This window comes from Limulus polyphemus, unplaced genomic scaffold, assembly GCF_000517525.1.
Source record: "Limulus polyphemus unplaced genomic scaffold, Limulus_polyphemus-2.1.2 Scaffold2179, whole genome shotgun sequence".
NCBI lineage: Eukaryota > Metazoa > Arthropoda > Merostomata > Xiphosura > Limulidae > Limulus > Limulus polyphemus.
In genome coordinates this window covers 142,282-144,248 of record NW_013667789.1, presented here as the reverse complement: position 1 = coordinate 144,248, position 1,967 = coordinate 142,282, and the positions used below count along the sequence as shown (strand labels likewise).

At 34.2% G+C, this 1,967-nt stretch overlaps 1 protein-coding gene across 1 annotated transcript in view; it reads left to right on the top strand.

The window, feature by feature from the left end:
• The window catches only part of LOC106466177 (sodium- and chloride-dependent glycine transporter 1-like), a 50,583-nt gene that overhangs the window by 45,823 nt on the left and 2,793 nt on the right, over nucleotides 1-1,967 (top strand). Inside the window, exon 12 of the mRNA XM_013926420.2 lies at nucleotides 861-970. Within this exon, the coding sequence (XP_013781874.1) occupies nucleotides 861-970 (110 nt within the window). The remainder of the gene's footprint in view (nucleotides 1-860; nucleotides 971-1,967) is intronic.

The following is a 1,967-nucleotide window of genomic DNA, read 5'->3' as shown; positions in this document are numbered from 1 at the left end:
CATCGAACCTAATTGATCAATGATCAATTGCTACCTAGATGTTCCCAATCTCACCTATCATCTATTCTACGAACCTAATTGATCAATGATCAAGTTGCTACCTAGATGTTCCCAATACTCCACCCTATCATCTAATTCTACGAACCTAATTGATCAATGATCAAGTTGCACCTAGATGTTCCCCAATCTCCACCCTATCATCTATTTCTACGAACCTAATTGATCAATGATCAGTTGCACCTAGATGTTCCCCAATCTCCACCCTATCATCTATTTCTATATTAGAAGTTAACATTAAATCTAAAATAGCATTGTTCCTTGTAGGTTCCCTGACCAATTGTTGAAGAAAATTACCCTGTCTTTCTTATGATTTAACTCTAACATTTACCATATATATCTGAAATCAAAATCCCTCGTAATAATTACCTCATTAACAACCGAAATCTTAATCTCTCTGTAGAGCTTATCATTAATTTCATCAGTTCATCTGGTGATCTTTGACAAATTCTAACTAAAAGCCTTTCCCCTTCTGATAACTAACAGGAATTCAAATAGATTCAACCTAGCTACTAGGTTTGATATCCTACTTATTATTCTAAAAGCAAACATGAAATCCAATCTCTCAATCGATTCAACACTTCATACCGGTTTCAGGGAATTCTGGTGAGTAAAAGACAACACCATACACTTACCATACATATAATTTGTATATCCTTTGTATACGATATTTTCCAATTCTTTCACCAAGCAGCACAACATAATTTCTCCAGATATTTTTATTATTTCATTTTACTGTTTTTAATTTGAAAATAACGATTCCATATTCCAGCGACGTGGATAACTGTTTACTTCCACTTTAGGTACACAACGGTTTATTAATGATATAGAGAACATGATTGGACCACGTAATAGAGCATGGGCTTTCTTCTGGACTATCATGTGGAAATATTTCACACCTGCAGCTCTTCTTGTAAGTGAAGGAATTAAATGTTGTAATTAGTTATAATTTTTTTCAATTTGTCAGTGTTTAATTAGTTCTAGTCAAAGGTTTTTTACTCCTTGTTTGCTTTCCTTGAAAGATCAATTCCTTTAATTATGTAATTCGTGGAAACCTTTACCTTAAACAGTGTTCAAATCCAGGATATTAATTAATGTTGTTCTCGTGCATTCATCCCAGTTAATTTCAATGTAACTTTTATATGACACTAAGACATTTCAAGTTTGTTTCCTGATTTACAACGTTTCTTTACATTAAAAACAAAACACATTTTACGTGTGTACTGTATGAAGATTATATTTCTCTAAGATACTGTTGCCATCTATGAGCAAAAGCTGTAACTACACAGTGTTTTGTAGTTCTCCTCCAGTGGCTCAGCGGTAACCTTTCTTTCTTTGTATGTTATTAAGCATAATGAGTTATTTGTGCTATACCCATCGCGGGTATCGAAACCCATTTTTTAGCGTTATAAGCCTTCAGAGTTAATCCTGAACCACTGGGCAGCCAGTGTTAAATCTGCAGGCTTACGACGCTAAAATTTGATACCCGTGGTGGGCAGAATACAGATAGCCTATTCTGTAGCTTTGCGCTTAACAAAACAAAAATATTCATATTGATCGGAAGCTGGTAATAAGTAGAAAAGTTTCCAGTCAACAAAGTAAGTGTACATTATCGTAAACTGTGATAGCCTGCTCTTAACCTTTAACCTTTCTGACAGTGACTACTTCAATGATGAAAAGTGTTTTTAACATAAGCTTAAGACTTTCACAGATACGGTACATAACGACATACTTTATAGAACAAGATAACAAGAGCATCTACCGTAAGCTGTACGTAACATATACCAAAAAAAACTAAACTTAGAAACAAATAACTTACGTATATACTAAAACGTAAACTAAAGTTAACGACGAGTAAATTAAGTCCACCCGGCCGTTCGGTAACGGAAGTTACGTTTGAAACGTTAAGT